The sequence below is a fragment of the Heloderma suspectum genome, chromosome 1 (assembly GCF_057233095.1).
Source record: "Heloderma suspectum isolate Gila_16-S chromosome 1, 16-S_ref, whole genome shotgun sequence".
In the NCBI taxonomy this organism is placed as follows: Eukaryota; Metazoa; Chordata; class Lepidosauria; order Squamata; family Helodermatidae; genus Heloderma; species Heloderma suspectum.
The window spans coordinates 424,600,014-424,619,158 of NC_139458.1; the positions used below are offsets into that span (position 1 = coordinate 424,600,014).

General features: G+C 44.6%; 1 protein-coding gene across 3 annotated transcripts in view; it reads left to right on the forward strand.

Annotated features, from left to right (window-relative positions):
• Window positions 1-19,145, forward strand: part of SPTBN1 (spectrin beta, non-erythrocytic 1) — a 265,559-nt gene that overhangs the window by 150,710 nt on the left and 95,704 nt on the right. For all 3 annotated transcript variants that reach the window (XM_084829248.1, XM_084829250.1, XM_084829249.1), the window contains one exon: window positions 6,169-6,320. In XM_084829248.1, coding sequence (XP_084685374.1) covers window positions 6,169-6,320 — 152 coding nt within the window. The remainder of the gene's footprint in view (window positions 1-6,168; window positions 6,321-19,145) is intronic.

The following is a 19,145-nucleotide window of genomic DNA, read 5'->3' on the forward strand; positions in this document are numbered from 1 at the left end:
TTGTTAGGTCCTCAGTCCGTTGCGTTATAGTCAGTGAGTGTTTATCCTTCCAATATTGTGATATCAGTCTTTTTAGCTGTCAAAAGGGCACACAGAATCCATTTACGCTGACCATTTGTTAATTTCCATGAAGCAAGTAAATAATTTAAAAGAGCGGGTACATCAGTGAATTTTAAAGACTGTTCCAGTCTTTATCCATGTAATAACCTCCCCGCAAAAAGAAGCAACTACTGGACATTACCAAAACATATGTTTAAAAGACGCATTAGCTGTATGGCACTGCCAGCAATTATCTGAATTAGGCAATCCCTTATTAAAGAGATGTTGCGGTGTCCAGTGGACACAAAACAGAAGTTTTGTTGAATAAGATGCAGCCTAAGATACATAGGCACAACTGGTTACACCAAAACAGTGATCTAGTGATGAGGCATTTTGTGGTGGTACCCACAGTTTCTCAAATTCCCAAATGTGCCCACGGGTCCAAAAAAGTTGGGGATACCTGTCATAGCCCAAGAGTGTAAATATTATTGTATCCATTATAAATTATGCACATTAAGTAATTGTTTGAAACAGGTTTTCTTTGCCTAGACTTCGGATGTTTCGAGAGAAGGGTTGGGGGGAGTATGTGCAGCCATAGCTATAATATGTAGTACCCCATTCAAAATCAGATTTTCCATTGAAATAAAGGCATTGCTTTTAGGATCGGGGTCAATATTGCCAACTCTTGTTATGGATATGTATCCATGCTTTATGGATTATTGCAGCAACTAGTCCTCCCAGCAAACATGGTTGTTTCAGAGCAATTTCAGCCCTTCAAATGACGGAGGCAGGGTGCTAAAAGTAGGAAAACAGCAAGAGGAGATGCTATTTAGGATTCAGTTAAATTATTTAAAATAGAGCCTACTCCATCGAAAGTATGAGTTAACAGAAAAATCTTCTTAAAAGATTTAAGAAACGCATCTTGCAAAAGTTGCCACCACACAACCTGCATCTAGTGAGAGTGCTCCTGAGAGACCTGGGAAAAGCTTGCTGCTCTGTAATTTGTGGGATTGCGTGACTGTCCCGCCACCTTTCCAAACCACTTTTACCTTGCACAGTATGGGAAAGGTAGGATTCAGATCACTGCCAGCCCCAGGTTTTGGGGGGCCTGTGAGCAAGATACCCTCAATGGGGGCCCCTCCCTCAGTGAGTCCACCTTCTCACTGCCATTGTCATCAGCTGCTATTGCTCCTCCTCACCACCACCATTGTCCTGACCAGAGTGAGGGGCAGGTGGACAAGCAGGTTGCCATGGTGAAGAGGAGGAGCAACTCCAGACCATGACTACCCTTGATGGGTAGGGGCTCCCAGTGAAATGCTCTTCCATGCAAAGAGTCCTCTGCGTGGAAAACTAGAGGATGAGAGCCTTATTAGGGCATTTTAAGTCAGGCGATTGATTTAATGTTGCAACGAGGAAGAGTGGAGGGCCATCCCCACTGCCCTCGCTCTTGTGCCCACTGGCCCTGCTCCCTGACACCATCCACACATTTCAGGGTTCTCAGTCCAATCATTGGGTGGGGCTTCGTGATTAGAGTAGGCACATCTCTTCAGACCTTCGCCCAGCTTGAGGACAGCAGGGGGAATGGGGGGTGGCAGGGAACCCAATGGCAAGTGTGGGACCAGTGGGCACAGTCGTGCTCTTTTCCTCCACGCAGTGTTAATGGTGTGGAGGAGAACACATGAGTAGGGCTAAGGAGAAGGCCAGGCTACAATAGTTTTGGGGCATTTAGGTTTCTGTGTGAAGGGGGAAGTATTTGTTGTATAGAGGAGCATTCAGTTACCTGAGTGGCCCCCCCACACGCACACACACATGCAGTCTGAAATGGTATAGCTCAGATATAGGTCTACTGCCTCAGTCATAAACTTCTGTTTATAATGAAAACAAAGAATCCAGGCTGGCCAGTGCCCTAACTGGGTGGCCTGCCTAGAATCCAGGAAAAACCCACATCTCTGAGTAGAATGGCAGCCCTATACAAACCCCTTCACTTCCTACCCCCCCACACAAGTGTGACTGGCCTGTATTGATAATATTGCTACCATGGTTAAGAAGTCTTTAACGAAGCACAATGATCACAATAGCTCTTAAAATACACTGGGTTGGGTAGAGTTTCTGGTTCATGTGGTTGTTTGCTTGCAATTTAATCTTGATTACATCCAAGCTTGGCATATAAAGCAAGGCCTTGGGATCTTGCTTTATATGCCAAGTTGGACCATTTGGTCTACTCCAGGGTTCCCATCCGTTTTGGACCTGTGGGCACATTTGGGAACTTGAGAAACCGGTGTGGGCACAACCACAAAATGGCTCCCACGGAAAATGTGGCCGCTCACATAATGGCTGCTGTGGGAGCCTGGCTAGCCTGGCTGGTTTGCTGAAGAGAGGTGTGGGAGAGAAATAGTGAGGCTAGAGACTGGGAAGGTAGGGAAAATGGCAGGGCAAAGGGATAGAGAGGAGAAAAAGAGTAATGCTGGGAGGCGGGAGAAACAGCAAGGTAAAGCGGTGGAGAGAGAGATAGCAAAGCTAGAGGCTGTGTGGGAGAGTGAAATATGAAGGCAAGGGGATAGAGAAAGAGCAAGGCTAAGAGGGGGAGAAACAGTGCGCTAAAGAGGTTGGCAGGATAGAAGTAGCAAGGCAAGAAAGGGGGGGAAAGAAGACTGCCCTAGGTTTTTATTAAAAACATTTTTGAAGGGGGCAGGGACTGGAGAGTTTCGTGGGCACCCTTGGAGGTGCCCTGGCACCCATGGGTGCCGCCTTGGAAACCCCTGGTCTATTCTGAATGCAGTGGCTCTCCAGGATTTCAAGCAGGGATTTTTCCCAAACCTGCTAGCCAAGATCCTTTTAATTGGACATGCCACGGATTAAACCTGGGATCATCTGCACGCAAAGATGCGCTGTGCCACTGAGGCATTATGGCTCCTATTCATAACTGTCTTCACATATGACAAAAGTGTGCGTGCGCACGCATGTGTTTTAATTAAAGGTCACTGCATGGTGAGCTGGTGGCTTGTCTGGAGTGGTAGCTAATGTGCAACAGCAAACCAACAGTGTGTTGCAAAACAATTGGCTGTCCAAATAGTTGTGAAAGCACTCTTGAGGACTAAGCCAAAGGCGGGCTCTGTTTGCCTATGGCTTTCTGTAAAACCAGACTAACTGCAACCCTAATATGGCTTTAGAGCAATTCATACCCATTAATTTCTCTCCCCCCTCCCCCTGCGTCACCTTTCACTTACAAGTCCTGAAGAAGCAATGGGCAAAAATTCTTTTTGACAACACTTATGTAAAGGATCTGATTCACATCAGCCTCCCCCAACCTTGGGCTCTCCAGATGTGTTGGACTACAACTCCCATACTTCCGAAGGGCACCAGGCTGGAGAAGGCTGGTTTAAATACTAAAATTAGCCGATGGACTGAGGAGTAAACGACATACTAGCTTGTTTTTGGAAAGCAAGCCTGCTTAAGAGTCAAACTACATGTTATGCTAATCGTGTAGCGTGTAGCTCAGGCTTGTCTTACTTTTTACTCTAGTGTAAGTGCAAATGCTCTCAATTTGGATCAGGACCACAGCAAGCTGGGATGGGAGGTTTAAAGCTTCTACCCAGCCATTTTTGTCCTAAAATTACACACACACGCACCCTGTGTGGGGTGGGGGTGTTTAAAAAATAGAGAAAAACAACTCCATTGGAGTCAACCAAAGCTTGTTTTCCTTCTTTTAATGCCCACATGGGGAAGTGGTGGATTTTGAGGAGCGAGGAGAATGAGTGTGGTGAAGCAGTCTCCTCCTCCTCCTCCTATTATCGTTATTAATATTTTATTACATTTCTATACATTTCTATAGCCAACGTCCTGGAGTGCCACGTTCCTGATATGAATCGGGTCTGTGTGCACTTGCACAAGAGTAAAAAGTAAGACAACCCTCAGCTACACACTATGCAATTAGCATAACATGTAATTTGGCCCTAAGATTCAATCTGAACTAAATGCAACATCTGTTAACGCAGAGGCCATCACGATCTGTATTGTAACTCACCAGGCACACCAGTTTCAAGGAGTCTATGGTAGAGAACAGAGGATGTCATCAGTACTACTTTTTGTGGCCTTTGTGTTCACCAGCCCTGTTTACTCATAATATTTTTTATCCTACCCAGTTCTCAAAGAGCACACAGACAAAATTAAAATCTACAAAAACAGACTTGTAATATATCTTCTATATATATAAAAGTCAACAATTGTGTGTGGGTTTGTGTGTTTGTGGCTCGCTGAAGGGCCGTCTGTAACACAGGGAATAAGGGGGAGCTGCCCTGGGTGTAATCACACTGTAGGGGCCCACTGAGCCTGCCATTTGGGCCCTACAGTCGCTGCCCCTTTTACTTCACATTCTCACTTGCCAGAGCGTATGACAGGAGTCACTGGGTTACATTATTACTTTGTTTATACTTTCCCTTACTAACAAGTACACTCTCTCAATCATGGTACAGGCCAGGTTTCTGATTTCAGCTATGATTCATCCTATGGGCCATCTTTCATTCTATTGGTTTCTCTCCCATTCACTCTGACTTCCTTCACCTTGGATTGGCTGGCTGCTGTTTGTTCCCCCCCCCCTTTATTCATGGTTTCTTTTCTGACTGCGGAGACCATTTAGTTTCTTTCCCCTGTTCCTGCAATATCCAGCAAGGAAGCCTCTGTTGAACATTTTAATAGTGGTATGAGATTCAGTGTGGATTATATTGTAGTAGTGCTTACAGATTTTTAGTAGTGTTTTTTTATTCAATCTGCTCATTATAATTGTTGTGCTTTTTTAATCAAGTCTGGTGGATTCAACTTTTCACCTTTCTTATGGGGCCTTTCCGGGAAGTGTAAACCTACCTTAATGTGTTTCTAACTAATAGTGCCTATGACAAAATTACATCCCGGGCAACGCTGAGTATATCAGCTAGTATATATTAAAACCCAGTAAAATCAGAAAGCATTGAAACAGCACAGCAAGTCTGCAAACAACACCATTAGCTTTCATAATCAAAACCTTGTTTTAAAAGATGGGCTTTACAGAGACTCCTAATTCTGAACTTGAAATATGGTAGGGGGGATTCAGATTACCTCTTCCCCCCTGCCCCCAGCTCACCTGTTCAAAGCGGGCCTCCGTGCAACAGGGGATCCTGTCTGGCCGAGGATTGGCCCTTGAGTGGGGGATCTCTCCATATGCACATTGGTACATGTGTTTGGCCTTTCGTCACATACACCAACTGTGTAGACAGTGGGGGGTTGCGGCTGCAGTGTGTGGTAGATGGAAGGGCTGGTGCATGTCGCCCCATGACCCCCACGCACCTTCTTTGAAAACGTGAGGGCAGTTGTCAGAACCTTCCTGATGACACAGCACATTATGAAGCTCATTCTAGACCTTTGAGAGAATCAATGAAAAAGTGCTGCTCCTTCTGGCTGCCAATGAAATACCCATAGCTTATGATGGTATATAGAACAGGGCTCATCCTACAGATCTTAACTAGAAAGGATTCAGGTCCTCCATTATAGCTGAGTAGGTGGGAGGCAGCCAAGTGAGACTTAAATGACAGGCGCTTAACTAGTGCCTGTGGTAAACCTAAGGGTATTGTACCTGAATATTTATTTAAGGCAGGGGGAAGAACCTCTGGCCTGTGGGCCTAAACCAGCCTAAACTAGCCCTTCCCAATACAGGTGTCTCCCTCTGGCCTGTAGGCTCCTGGGGGCCTGGGGCGAAGACAGGAAGAGGAATTCCTTTCTTATCTCTGATTTGTGATCAGAGATAAGGATTCCCCTACATGCTGCTCCCCCTCCCATACTGGTGGATGTAATGGTTCTGTGAAACAAAACAGAGCCATAGCTCAGTGGCAGAGCACATGACTTGCATGTAGACAGTCTCAAGTTCAATCCCTGGTATCTCCAGTTAAGTAAATATCAGGTAGCAAGGCCAGGAAAGACCCTTGGAGACCTGCTGCCAATCAGAATAGACAGTACCGGGCTAGGTAGACTAATAGTGTGACTCAATATAAGGTCATGTCATGTGTTGAAGAAGTGTCTTATCAAGGTGCTCTTGTCTTGCATCTCAGATGAAATTTCTTTTAGCTAAATCCTCCTGCCTTATTTTTTTCCCTTCCCCAGATGAACGAGAGGCAGTCCAGAAAAAGACATTCACTAAGTGGGTTAACTCTCACCTGGCACGTGTATCCTGTAGAATCACAGACTTGTACACTGACCTTCGCGATGGACGGATGCTTATCAAACTGTTGGAAGTTCTTTCTGGAGAGAGACTTGTAAGTTCCTGTTCCAAATATTCCTTATGCTACCCCAATTCTAAGAGAGCCTAACCTTGCTGCATTTTTTTTAAGTTAAAAATTAAAGCTAGCTATAGATAAGGCTCATGAAATATCTGGTGCGGTTATGAGGTAATTTAATGTTTGAAGTCCACTCATGTTTTTAGGATGTTATATTTGTTCAGCATGATTGAGAAATGCAAATTGTCCTTATTCTCATATTTTTCTGCTATGATATTAACTGAACCATGTTTAGTGGCTTATCAGCTTGGGCTGGGTTTCTAAAAACGGGGTGGGGAGGCTGCTGCAGAATGAACACCTGTGAGGTAAAGGGTTAAGAAATGGTGGATAGTTGGAAAATGAGGGGAAGGTATCCGTGTAGAATCTGGGAGAACTTTCCCTTAACCTGTCCCCCCCCCACACTGTGTAACTTGTATCGCTTAGGGCGCAGTCCTATTAATTGTGCCCTCGCTGCTTGGAAGCCTCCGAACTTGGAGGCTTCCAAGATTCCTATGCCCTGTCTGTAGGTTTTCAGCTCACCTAGCCAGGGTGTTTTGGAGGGGGAGGGAAGGAGGTTGAAGGAAGCTCATCTCGTATCCTGAACTCTCCAGTCTCCTCCCCTCCCCGCCCACCAGAATGCCCCCTTTCCTCCTCCTCCTCAGTTGGCTTTCCAACTTTGGAGGGCAGCCAGCATGGTTCTGTCTGTGCTGGCTGTGAGGGGAGCAGGGGCGGATTTCTGGCTCTCCTTTCTGAGGTTGGAGCACTGTCTCTGACCTTGGAACATTTTTTTCTGAGCGATACTATGCTCCCTGGGATGTTCTCCCAGGGCCCATGGGATTGCTCTGTTACTGTGTAACATGTTTTTATTGTACTGAATACCAGTATCTGTCAGAGGGGTAGGTGAATTTGGTTAAAAATGACAGTGTTTCTTAATCTTTGTTTCTCCAGCCAGAAGTGTAATTAAAAAGGTGAAATAAAAACAGGTGTGCCAAAGTACTTCATAAAAAATTGAAAAAAGTAGCCAAGCAATTCCGTTTATAAATTACCCTTGGGAAAGCACATTCTTTCCCACTCTTCATCATTTGTACCTGAGAAAAATAATTATAGGAACAAAAAGAGTTATATGCCATGGGGTCCTGGTGGCATACACTTCCAAACACTTCTTCAAAGTCATCAGTATTCTTTCAGTATACCTTCCACATGTCCCAGAAACCACTTTTTCTGTTAAGGTGTCTTAGTACATTTTACTTTGTCCCTGTATTGGCCCCAGGCCTGTAACCAAGTCACCTGTAGTTTTAGAGGGGCCTAGAGATCCATAAGGGGGCCGCGGTGGCTTAGTGGTTAAGACGCTGAACTGCAGACTGGAAGGTCGGCAGGACAGCAGTTCGAGACCTGAGTGCTGCGTGACGGAGTGAGCTCCCGTCTTCAGTCCCAGCTTCTGCCAACCTAGCAGTTCGAAAGCAAGAAATTGCAAGTAGATAAATAGGTGCTGCCTCGGCGGGAAAGGTAGCAGTGTTCCGTGCACCTCAGTGTTCAGTCATGCCGGCCACATGACCACGGAAGCGTCTTTGGACAGTGCTGGCTCTTCGGCTTAGAAATGGAGATGAGCGCCACATCCTAGAGTCAGACACGACTGGTTGGGGACACCTTTACCTTTACCTTTTTAGAGATCCATAATGCTTGGTTTAGGTTCATTATAAGTGCAATTGCCTTGCTAGTGGGCCTCTGAGCATGTGAGATGAGTCAAAGGTCGATAGCGTGGCCTCAGCACATTCCATGCTAACGAAGGCTAGTATCTTATCAGGGCCTAGGATGTGCCTGAGAAGTGAGGCTATGTTTATGCCGAGTTACAGGTGTCTGTGCTGGGAAAGTTCTGATCGTTTTCCTTCTGAACAAGTACTGTTAGTCTATGCTGGGAAAGTTGCAGATGAACGCTAATTAACTCTTGCTGCTGTCATGCTGCCTCACTGCTGACATGTATGGTATAAAACCCATTTTACCACATGGCTCTGGGTTCAGAGAAGCTGTCTGATCCAACCATGGGGTACGCCTGTGTGCTGTAAGTACTCAATAAAGTCTCCTTGTAAGCAAACCTGGATCTGGCTTATCATTATCTCAGCACCTCCAAATTTTAGCAGCCCATGGCCAGGGCATACAGTCCCATAACATGTCATTTTAAAAAGTTTCAGTTCTTCAGAGTTCAGTTTCATGTGAGTAAAGTAGTCAGCCCCATTTGTGTCACCACTCAGAAACAATACAGGATCAAGGGAGCTCTGTATTAGGCACAAATTCATTCACAGGCTGCCTACTATTGGAGACAAGGGATTGTATCTAATGTTAGTCCCATTCATTTTAATGGGTCCACTCTAGGTAGGACTAATATTGGATACAAACCAAGATGGTGGACTAGAATAATCCTTGGTTTAGTCTGGATGGGTTCTTATGTACACACTTGTACTCTATACACATGATGACAAAAGAATCATCTTTTGTTTTGTAAGGAGAAGAAATGGGTTACACACAAATATGCCTTAAGCTCTTTTCATAATTTAACTGGGGCAGCATTGTCCTTTCTCCAGTGCTGTCCTAGCACAGCAGTGAGAATCAAAGGCCTATGAAAGTGTTTAGCTAACACTCAGAGCATTATGCAGACCACAGCATTTATGAGCTTCTAGCTACACCCTGCAGTGTAGAACAGAAATGGTGGGAATTGCCCCAGGGAATGGGAGTTACTTTTTTGTCCCTGGGATAATGCTATATTCAGTGAAAGAAGACAGCTACGTGCGGGCTAAACAGCCCCCATTTATTCCATATTTGTCCCTGTTCGCCATGTGAGCCAAAAAACTCCACATATCTGGACTGTGGGATGGGAGGCACTGAAACACCACACCCAGTCACCAGATATGGAGCTGGGATCAGCTGGTGCTCCCTGCTTTGAGATTCAGCAACCAAAACGTCACCCGATTTTATTTCACATACAGTAATATTGCTGACTGTTTGTTTACTAAATGTATTTGGTTGTCCTGAGCAACTTATATGTGTGAGATTTTTAAGAGCATCATGGCTTAATTTATATGGAAGACGTTTCTTAGCCTGATTGCCTCATCCTCAGAATTAATGTGACTTAGGCGATTTGCATTTAAAGAGCACATTCTAGCATGCCTTCCACTACAAACAAACACATAGGGTGGTTTGTAAAAACTTTGAGATAATTGCACACATTCCAAAGTATGTTAGCAGGATTAGCTTTCAAATCCTGTGTGCTGAGTCTCTTTTGCTTACGTTTTTTACTTTGCACATACTAATATTTATTTTGAATTAAATGGAGAACCCAGTGCCATGCTATACAGTATTCTCATGTCTGAAGCCAAGGGCGTCCTCCAAGATGTCAAAATCCAGAGTTTAGATAAGCTAGCACTAAGGGCCATTTCCAACGTTGCATTATCCTGTTAGCTTTTCAAAAATATGTCTGAGGTGGCAGCAACGAAATGGCCAAGCCCTTGTGTCCATAGAACACCAGAATGGGTGAACGTGAATATAAGCCACACAATTGGTTCCAGAGCCGCTTTTGCAGTTCACAGCTCTAGTGTTTCCACAGGGGTGGGCAGAAAGTAGATCTCCAAATGTTTTAGACTTCAACTCCCAGCATTCCTGGCCACTGGCCCTGCTGGCAGGAGCTTCCGGGAATCGAAGTTCACATCATCTGGAAATCTACCTTCTGCCCACCCTTTCACAAAAATGTTCCTGTTAAACAATTCTTTGGCTCCTCCTCAACACATTTTCAAAATGCAACAAAGAATCTTGTGATACTCTAAAGACTATATTGTGGCATACGCTTTTGTAGGCAAGATTCTACTTCATCAGATGTATGACAGGAAATAGGTTACAGATGCCTGAAATATGGCTTCTTGGATTACTATTGAGAGGAATATGGATTCCTGAAGGAAGCATTTGCCTATGCATTGCTTCTAATTTTATTTATATTAAAATCTATTTACTGCTTAACTGATTAAGTGAAATTCATCTTTATTATTTTTAAAGGGCATTTCATTGCACGGTGTCTTTTTACTTGTGGTCTAAGTGAACAGAGATCAATGAAGGAGATCACTTTCAGTAATCACTATTAGGAGAAATAAGCACGTTTTTAAGTCAAGGGGCTAGCCCCTAAAGGTCAGTTGGCCAGGTAATTTAAAAGTCACAACAGAACATAGCATTTTCCTGCTTGCAAAGTGGGAAAGGATCCAGTCAGTCTGAAAAGGCTACAGCATTTTGGGTTCCTCCCACTCCTGAGCAGAAGCAAACACACACTCACGCGCACACACTGTTATAAAAAAATGCTCTGCAGACATTTAGTCCTTTAACAATAATTTCTTTATAATTTCTGAAAGCCCAAAGGACAGCTCACATAAACAGATCTTCTCTGGTGAAATTTTGCCCTTTACTGCACTAGGGTGGAGGGTGAGGGGTGGGGAGAGAGATTAGAAGGAATTAAAGTTGCCTTGCTTATGTGTGCCCAGCACATAACTGAAATTCTTAAGCAAACATAAAAATAATGAGCAAGGAAGCCAGGTTGCATTCCTCATTGTCCAGCCTCCTCATCCAATTTCCGTGGTTTTGTAGTCTCATTTAAAGGATTGGAAGAGGAGGAAACGTGTTTATTATTATTTATATTAGTGATAATCTCTCTGTAAACCTGTGGAGTAGGTCATTATCAATCCAATAACAGAGCAAGGAATTGAATCTTAACCTTCCAAGTCCCAGCCCACCCTGCTTTCTATCACAGTAGATCTCCATATTCAAAACCGGTCCATTCTGTTCTGCATGAATATACGTTGTTTCAAAGATCAAGCCCCAGGCAGCAGCAGAGAAACAGTGCAGGGGGCTGGCAGAGGAAAGATGGAACACTCAGTCCCTTCTCGCCATCCTGCTCACTCCTCTGTATAGATTTCCTGGTTGCCTATGGCGACCAGGTGTGTTCTTGAATACAATGCTGTGTAAATAGCTATTTATAATAGTGTGTTTTGAGCTACTTTTAGGGGCCTTTTCCACATCAACGACTCTGCCAGAGAAGCCCTGCACATTCCAGAAGATTCCAGGATGCATCTGAGGATGCCAATTCATGTATGCAGAGCGCTGGCCAGACTTGCTGGACCAAGCACACTGCCACCCTTCATGGACTAAGTTGTCTTCTTAAAGCATACTCAACACTACTCTGTGTCTGCCCACTGCAGAGGGGTGCTCCAGATGTCTGTCAAATGATAACGTCTCCATCATGACTGATGTCCTCAGTTGCCACAATTCCCTCTTCTAAACAACTATTAAAGGCACAGGAACCCTGTTCTCTGTTGCATATGGTCATTCAGGTCAGTCAGCCTTTCACAGAATATACAGTTGGCATGATCTTGAGAGCACAGGTAGGAGAGCAGTGAAACGCCCAAGAATCACAAGGCAATCTAGTAAAGGGGCCTTCCCCAACCTGGTGCCCCCCAGATTTGTTGGACTACATGATGGTGTGGAGAATGTGGATAGGGAGACCTTTTTCTCACTCATAATACTACAACCAGGGTCATCCCATGAAGCTGTTTGGTGGGAGATTCAGGACAGAGAAAAGGAAGTACATCTTCACAGAGCGCGTAGTTTAAACTATGGAATTTGCTGCTACAACATGCAGTGATGGCCCCCAATTTGGATGGCTTTAGAATGGGGTTAGGCAAATTCCTGGATGAGAAGGCTATCAATGGCTGCTAGTCCTGATGGCTATCTACTGATGGCTGTGCTACCTCCAGTTTCAGAGGCAGAATGCCCGAGTACACCAGTCACTGGGGAACATGGGCAGGAGGGTGCTGTTGCACTTGTGTCCTGCTTGTGGGTCTTCCATGGGCCACTGTGTGAACATAATGCTGGACTAGGTGGACCCTTGCTCTGATCCAGCATGTCTCTTATGTACAACTCCTAGCAGTGGAGGCTGGTGGCTCGGATGTCAGTGGGGCAGTGAATTCACTCGGGTTTCAATCAGAACTCTAAGGGAGCTATACAGGGTGCATGCTCACCTTGGATAGCTCCTTTAGAGTTCTGACTGAAACAGCAAATGCACCGCCCCACTGACATTGGAGCCACCATCCTCCACTGATTCCTCTGCTTCCGCCAGGCAGCTATTGGGAGGTGTAATCCAGCACATCTGGAAGACACAAGGTTAAGAACATAAGATGAGCCATTCTGGATCAGACCAAAGGTCTACCTAGTCCAGCATTCTGTTCACACGGTGGCCAAACAGCTGTCGAGCAGGAACCCACAAGCAGGGCGTGAGTGCAACACCACCCTCCCACCCATGTTCCCTAGCAACTGGTGTACATAGACTCACTGCCTCTGGTACTGGAGGTAATACATAGCCATCAAGATTAGTAGCCATTGATAGCCATTTCCTCCAGGAATTTGTCCAACCCCCTTTTAAAGCCATCCAAATTGGTGGCCATCACTACATCCTGTGGTAACGAATTCCATGGTTTAACTATGTGCTGTGTGAAGAGTCCTTCCTTTTATCTGTCCTGAATCTCCCCCCAGTCAGCTTCATAGGATGACCCCGGGTAGTAGTATTTTGAGAGAGGGAGAAAAGTGTCTCCCTAACCACATTCTCCACACTGTGCATAATTTTTGTAGTTTGGGGAAGGCTGGTGTAAATTGTATGCTTCATGGAATCTTTCTGATAGGCACCAATAGACAAAAGGAGAACTTTCCAGTATTTTTACTTAAAAGGTATCTTTGAGGTTAGGTTGTGCCCCCATTTATTTCCACAGATATCCTTATTTCTCAGGAAGTTTAAAGAGATGATTAGGGCTCTTAATTAATCTGCCTTTGTTAAAAAAAAATGTAGCAGCAATATCTATCTAGCTTTATATTTTGCACGTTGAAACTTAGGAAAACATTTTATGGAATTTCAAGGTGCAAAACGTAAGGGTGGATGTGCACAGTGAATCTCTGAACAACAGCATGAAGACGAGCATTTTTCTTCTTTCATAAAAAAGCAATGAACAAAAAATAGGTGCAGTGGTGCATTGTTCATGCTAGAGGGCAAAACACATCTCCCAGGTTACTCTCCTGCTTACCACAAATCAGCCAAGGATTTCTCCAGCTCGCAAGTCTTAATTACCACTGACTGTATTCTGACAGCGATAATTAAGCCTTGTTGGCTCAGCAGACAGGTTGCTTTCTATGCTAGTGGAAAAAGAGCTAGTCTGTGTCATGCTTTTCTCCTCAGCTTCATGGCAGACAGCATCTCCCAAGATAGCTTCCCATGAGGGATTTTGCCCCAGCAGGAATCCTGCTTGCCTAGAGGTTCAGTTTAGACATCACGACAAACTGTGGTTTGACCTAATCATAGCTTCACCTGTTTATTCAGGAAGGTTTTTAGGCTGGGTCAAGAACTGGGAGTTATTTTGGGGGTCTGCATTGCGAAGGAGGTGGTGGAGTCGTTGGAAATTGCCCTGCGTGTATGTGGTTTTCTTAAATCTATTTTTCATGTTGGATTGTGAGCCGCCTTAAGCTTTTGGATAGAAGGGGTAGAAATGTTTTCAATAAACCAGTCAGTAGCACAAAGCAGGTATAGGAGTTGGTGAGAAGCACACAGCACCTGAAAGGGCTGTGAGTCCATTGGGCTCCACTGTTATTAGTCAGCACAAGGAAGTAGTGACGTGAGGAGGAAAAGAAGTTGTGTTGCTGTGATTGAAAAGGGAATGGTAAACCACATTCTGGGAGCTAAAACAGTTGTGATGAAGGACATGGGGTTTACATTCAGGATTTCTGGTGAAAGACCATTGCCTGAGACAGTGGAGAGCTGCTGCCATTTAGAGCCAACAGTAGTGGACTAGATTAGGCCTTTCGTGGGCCATATGACATCAGTGAGCATGGACACACCCATTGACACCATTGAACGGAATATTGCCATGAAGAACCTTGATGGCGGGCCTTTCTCTGTTGCCCACCCTCTGGAACACCTTCCCTGGTGCATTAAGGAGGCAGAAAATGTGACACCTTTTAAACGCCTCCTGAAAATGCACCTTTTCACCCAGGCTTTCCCTGCGCTGTAACTGCTGCTGGGTTTTACTTTGGTTTTATATGATACTTTTATATAAACTTTTCAAGTTTTATAACAACAACAAGAGTTCTATACTGTCCCATAGCCAAAGCTCTCTGGGCAGTTTACAGAAGTTAAAACATTAAATACAATATGCAAAGTTTAAAAGCCATTTACATAAAAGCACACAGACAAAATACACAAACAACATATAACTAAAAACAACTTTAAACCATCAGTCATAACTAAAGACACATCCAGGACTGATTATTGTGTTTTGCCATGTAGTATTTTATGGTTTTAATTGTTGTGAGCTGCCCAGAGAGCCTCAGCTACTGAGCAGTATAGCAATGTAATAAATAAATATAAATAATAAATCAATCACATAGCCCATTTACATTTTCTCCATGCTGAGGGGCCTCTCTCAGCCCAGAGAAAAGGTCTCAGCCAGTGCTGGGAGAGGCAGCCGCTTTTCCCGATGCTGGTTAAGTCCCTGGCTTTGCATGCCATTTGTCATCTCGATGCGGCAGCCAAATTGACCCAGTCAGAGCTGGAAAGAGCCAAGTTGGGCACGTGAAGGAAGACTTTGCTGGCGCTGTCAAGAGCAGCCACACTTCTAGCCCTGGCTGAGTCTCCTGCTGCCCGCATCCCTGCTGTTATCTCTGATCTCAGGTTGGAGATAACAGCAGGGATTCCTCCGGCTGCTCCCCATTTCATTTCTGCTGCAGTTCTATACCCTGAGAGTAAGTTCTTGCCCAGACTGTCGGCTTCTCTGTTGATATTCGTGTGTGAATTAGCTGTTTCATTGCAATCTGAGAGTTTCCTAGGATCTGCATTTGTAAAGAAGTTGTTAGCCTCAAGCCTTGTTTCCTGGAGTGAGTTGATTGTGAAGGGAGAGGACACATTCTGCATGCCAAGCATGTGCCCTGCCACTGGGCCATTGACTTCCCCAAGCTATAGCAAGAGCGCTGCTATACACCAGGGGTGGGGAACTTCTTTCACCCTGAGGGCTGAATCCAGTTTCAGAGAGGCTCTCGGGGGCTGCATTCCAGTGGTGGGAGGGACCAAAGGCAAAGGGGGTGGGGCCCAAAGCAAAAAATACCAGCATATTGTAGCTTAAAGCTCATATTGCCAGTAACTAAGCCTTAGGACAGGCGTTTTAACCATTTAGAATGGGGAGACACTGCACAAAAGCTTGGAAACCATCCAGTGATTGGTGGCTGGGGAAAAGGGGTGGGGCATGGGGAAGTGGGCATGGTCATCTGGGGAAACCCAGAGAATCAGGTTGGGACCACAGGAAGGCCAGATTTGGCCCTGGGCCCGAGGTTCCCCACCCCTATTATGCACTATATAGTGCTATACATGATAATGCCCACCATTACATTCTGTTTGTTGCAGCTGTGGGACTGTTAAAGAAACAGGACAGCTCCCTGGGTCCCATTGCTAATGTCCAGTAAGACCAGCGAGCTCTGTTCTCTGCAGGCCCTTGCTCCAAACTCATTCCTGCCATTCTAACCTCAAGTTAGGCTTTAGAGCCACAGCAACATGAAGTGAAACTAGTTGTTTCCAAGCCACTGGTGTCAGAAAGGGGTGACCTTGGCAACATATTAATGTTTATGCCACATGTTGACACCAAGTTTCTCTAGGATATGTAGTGCAGCACTATAAACTTCTGGTTTTGCCGCAGCTGTCTCAGCGGCCAGCTAAATTAGATTTACTGAATGAAATGTGGAGAAAATGCTGCACTAAAGAGTTACATGAATACCCTAGTTGCCAAGTCAATGATTGTGAAGGAAAGTCGCTACCTAGTTGTGGAATGCCAAAAATTATCCAATACAGTGAGGTCCAGGGAGGCTTTTTTAAACAAAGGTCTTACCACCATCTCCTTTAAGCAAGATAGCATCACACCTTATTTATTTATAATATTTATATACCACTCCACAACAAAGATTTCAGAGCAGTGAACAACAAGATAAAATAATAAAACCGCATAATTAAAACAGTTAAAACATTTTAAAAGAACAGATTCTGAACTTCATAAACTGCAGCTGGTCACTCAGGGAAGGCCTCTTGAAATAACAATGTCTTCAGGAAGCTCCGAAAGCAACACAACATTGGCACCTCCCTGACCTCCAAAGGCAGAGAGTTCCACAGGAAGGGGGCCACCATGCCGAAGGCTCTTTTCTTGGTGGATTCCAACTAGACCATGAGTTCATGTGGAACTACCAGGAGCAAGCCCTCCAATGACCTCAGTGACCAGGCACACTCAAAGAAGAAGGCGCTCTCTCAGGTATCCTGGTCCCAAGTTGAAGACCTTGCCATAAAGAGATTTTCATCACTAGCCTTGCCCACTCAGCCAGTGTGTGTGCGTGCGTGTCTCCGACTGGTTTTATAAGCCAGGAAAGGCATGGGTCCAGCACACAAGTGGTACGTCTCATGTCTCCAAGGATCGTGTCCACATCCTTGGGCTTTACAAATTGAAAAGTATCCATTATAACTGGACAACCAGGAGCCAAATTTGCATCCAAATGGTGAGCCTGAGCACTGTCAATCATAGAGCTATTGGTATGTCAGTCTTGTACTTTAGAAAGTCAGGCCAATTCTCATATTGTCTTTGGGTGGTGAGGTAATGGTCTGATGCAAGCTGAGTTGCTGTTTTGCTCATGAGGAGTGCTTCTTCACAAACCACCCATGGGTCAGCACAGCATCACAATCCTTCCAGAAGTGGGTTGAACATGTTGACCGTCAGCCTGAGTTTATGGGGTAAACCATTCAGACAGCTGGCTTCCCCATGAGGACAAGGGCAGTTGGGACTACTTTCGTCCACCATATTCTGATAAATTAGAATAATGGTATGAACTGGCTCTTAGCCTATATAGTCTATATCAGGAGGAAGCATTAACAGATCATTCTGCCTCATTCCAGGGGTTGGACTAGATGAACTCTGGAAATTATTCTTAATTTTTCCTTAAGAAGTGATCCCACGAGTTTCAGTTAACTACAATGATGTAAACTGCAGGAGACAGTTAAGTCTCTGACTCTCCCCCCCCCCACACCACCCCCATACAGTTTTCTCTTTTTATGAGCTACACAGATCCTTTTAATGCTGCAACTTGACAAATGCTCTTAATGTGGTTTTGTACAATTTGCATTTTGTCTTCAACGTTTTGGTTGAGCATTGCTGGATTACTAGCTCCGTTCTTGTTCCTTTATGGAAAGCTAGCTGGAATGAATTTCTTCTTCCTAATATCGGTCTTATTTTTAAAAGGACTTCCAAAAGAAGTTGTAAAGTTCCCTTCTTCAGAGGTCTCATCCATCAGTTGTTGCTCCAACTCTGATTTACCCTTTTAAAAAGAGTTTTCATGTTGGCAGATAGTGTCCCCTGGATTCTTACCAGTTCTCATTACTGCATGCATGCAACGTTTATCTGCTTGTTTAGCACTTTCCCACCACTGTAAGGAATGTGAGTACAGAAACAAAAGAATAGGATGTTTCGGTTAAATTTAACTAGCATCATGTATACTCGGTATTTTAAAATCCAACTTTAGGCAAACAAAGGAACAGAAATTTTGGCTGGGCATGTGTGCATGGAAAGTGGGTGGCAAAATTCACAGAATTGTAAGATCAAGAGAGACTTCCAGCCCATCAAGTATCTAGCTCCTTGCATTGTGGAATAATTTGTTGACAAGGGTCTAGATTTCTGAATTAACAAAAGACACGTGTAAGTTTACATCAGATAGCCAGCTTGATATTTGATGCAAATTTGTATGTCTGTTTGGTTGATCTTACTAAGCTATTCCAATTGGAAGTTCTGAATTTTTTTGTGGATGGTAGAAGAGGCAGAAATTAAAGTAAGGATCATTAAGCGAACAATCCAAGTTTAGCGGTGAGGAGAATGGTAGTGAGGAGGGGTAGAGAGGCATGTAGAGTACAGAAGTCCTGTTTCCTCTCATAAGAATATAAGACGAGCCATGCTGGGTCAAACCAAAGGTCCATCTAGTTCAGCATTCTGTTTATACAGTGGCAAACCAGCTGCCTATAGGAAATCCACAAATAGGAGATGAGTGCAATAGCACCTTTCTGTTCATGTTTCCCAGCAACTGGTGTTCATAGGCATACTGCATCTGATACTGGAGGTAGCACATAGCCATCAGCAGGACGGTTGCTAGGTTCTTAAAAGATCTGGGGCACAGGCCCGAAACACAGATTTGCATACCGAGTCTAAGAGCACGTCTTTATGTGTGTATGTGTGTGTGGTATGTGCATACGGTGTGCTTGTGCGTGTGTATAGATTACATACATAAGAAGTGTGCACTAACCCCCCCACCCCACTTCAACTCAGACCCTGATTCAGTGTTTTGGAAAACATCCCGCTTCTGCTCTGACCAATTTGTAGTCGGACCACTTCAGCTCAGCACCAAACCCGAATCAATGTTTGTAAAAATGAATCTTTATGCTTCCTGTTGACTACCATGGGAAATTAGAAAAAAACCTGTAACTTTTTTCTCTTGGTCAGAACTGGATAATTTCAGGCATAGTAGCCCCCTAGAAGGGGATTTGTTGTTCAGTCGTTCAGTCGTGTCCGACTCTTCGTGACCCCATGGACCATAGCACGCCAGGCCTTCCTGTCCTGCGCTCTCTCTCGGAGCGTGCTCAAGTCCATATTCATTGCATCCGTGATGCTATCTAGCCATCTCATCCTCTGCCGTCCCCTTCTCCTTTTGCCTTCAGTCTTTCCCAGCATCAGGGTCTTT